Consider the following 2,014-nt stretch of genomic DNA (forward strand, 5'->3'; position numbering starts at 1 on the left):
CTACTCCTGATAACCCATATCCGTGCCTGCGCGCGCGTACTGTGATGTAGCGGCGCCGTACTGGTACGACGACGTCGGCTTGGGGTAGTACTTCATGTACTGATTTTGCTGTGCCGATTGCGACTGATCCATGTAGTAGTTGTATCCTGGTTGCGCCGAGCCCGTAGCGGCCACTGTAGTGGAGTTTGACGGCGTGACGGGCGTTGTCAGGCCGGAAACCACAGCTGTGTTGTTGACGGTAGCCATCACCTGGCCTACGCCCGAGTTTGCAAAATTCGGTGATGCGCTGGTAGGCACCATGGGTTCGCCGTCCTTCTTGTCGTACGTGTAGTGACTCTGGATGGGAGCGAGTCTCTGGGGATAGTAGCTCTGTGGCTGGGTCACGGGCGTGGTTTGCTGGCCATTCTGGTATCCGTACGGGTAGTAGCCGTTGCCCGGAGCAGGAGGTCCGGTCTGTGAGGGGCCCTGGACTACTGCCGACGAGCCTTGTAGCTGGGGGACGTGTCCGTACTGCTGTTCGATGAGCTTTGCCTTCTTTTGCTCCTTCCACATGCGTCGCAGCTCCTTGAACTCGCTGGGGGCGCGCTTGGAGCCGTGGCCTTGGGCCGCAACGTGCGCGTTGAGATGGTTGAGGGTGCCATAGGCCTTGGAACAGCCGTGCCAGTTGCACACGTACAAACGCTCAATCTCGTTGTACTTGCGCCTTGGGCGTTTCGAATGGTTTTTGTTGAGCGGCAGCAGTTGGTGGTAGGGGAACATCGTTGTGGAGGTCTGGTTTCGTTTGCCCGTGAGCCATTGATATATATATATATCTATATACATGAAGCTGCTTATAGGATATAGGGAGGTAGGCCAATATGAAATTCAAACTGCGATAGAGTAAACAAGGCCCAAAGTGTAGAAATCGTAAAATCATTCGCCAAACCACAAAAACAAGCAGAGTTTGCGTCTACAAAGCCCACCTCGAACCTTGTCGAGTCCCATTTGCAATTCTCAAACCCTCGTCTAAAAAGTCAGACACACAAGCGTGAACCTAGTTCCGCAAGCGAGAACCGTAACCTTGACACCCACTATTTGTGCACAATGGGGCAGTCTGGGCTTCAGAGGGGCGACAAGCGGAGTATTGCCCAAAGGGTGGCAATGACGTCGGCTTTCGGGCTCGTCCGACACACGCGGTTTCGCAAAAAGACTCTCCGGACCTTGTAACCACTGAGGTCTCCCTCTGTTGCATGTCCAACAACCAGATTATCGCCACTAGCGTGGGATGGAAACGAAAAACGCAAAGGTCATGGCGAAAATCACAAAATGCAAGCAGAAAATAGTCGTAGACCACATATTCCGAGATGGCACCTCCGATAACACACCGCTCTGAGCTACCCACGTGGTCACTTTTCGAAATTCCCCAGTCGAGCCAAACAAACTACCGATAAACTGTGCAAGAGCTACAACTCGAAGAGAAGAGAAGTACAGTGGGAGAAGATAAACATCACGTGCAACTCATAAAAGAATAGCCACCGATAAATTCTAACTTTTTTAATGAATTATCAAGGAGACCTACACTTCTGTGTGGCTCTCCCTCCCTCTCTTCTCTTTTCTGGGTCTGCTCGCCGCTGCCGTCGTTCGCAATGCTTCCCTTTTGCTTTTCCTTCGCCACACATTCCAGGTTGCAATTCCCTCACGCCCATTCCATTGACCGAGGTGTCGGGATACAGTTTATGTCCGGATTGTTCGGAAAACGGAACTAGGTCGTATAGCGCAGTGTAGTGTAACCGCAGTGTTCAACAAAGCGACAGTGTCGTACGTGCTGCCACTTAATACGCAGCCTGTGTGCAAGGTCGCGCAGATTACCTACTGGAAGACCCCCCACTCGTTCAAGAACTGACGGGAAGGCAGAAGATGTCTCTCGGCTGACCCCCCAACTTCGGCGATAACATAATGATCGTATATTCGTTATAACACTAGTCTACACTAAACTAGCCCCTTCGGCTACACTCGCATAACTTGCCCCGACTAA

General features: G+C 52.0%; 1 protein-coding gene across 1 annotated transcript; it reads right to left on the reverse strand.

Annotated features, from left to right (window-relative positions):
• Positions 1-822, reverse strand: YALI1_F26367g (uncharacterized protein; the record flags this gene model as incomplete). Its single annotated transcript, XM_505638.3, has 1 exon — positions 1-822. The coding sequence occupies one exon, from the start codon at positions 820-822 to the stop codon at positions 1-3; it is 822 nt and encodes a 273-aa protein (XP_505638.3).
• Positions 823-2,014: the final 1,192 nt, after the last annotated feature.

The sequence above is a fragment of the Yarrowia lipolytica genome, chromosome 1F (genome assembly GCF_001761485.1).
Source record: "Yarrowia lipolytica chromosome 1F, complete sequence".
NCBI lineage: Eukaryota > Fungi > Ascomycota > Dipodascomycetes > Dipodascales > Yarrowia > Yarrowia lipolytica.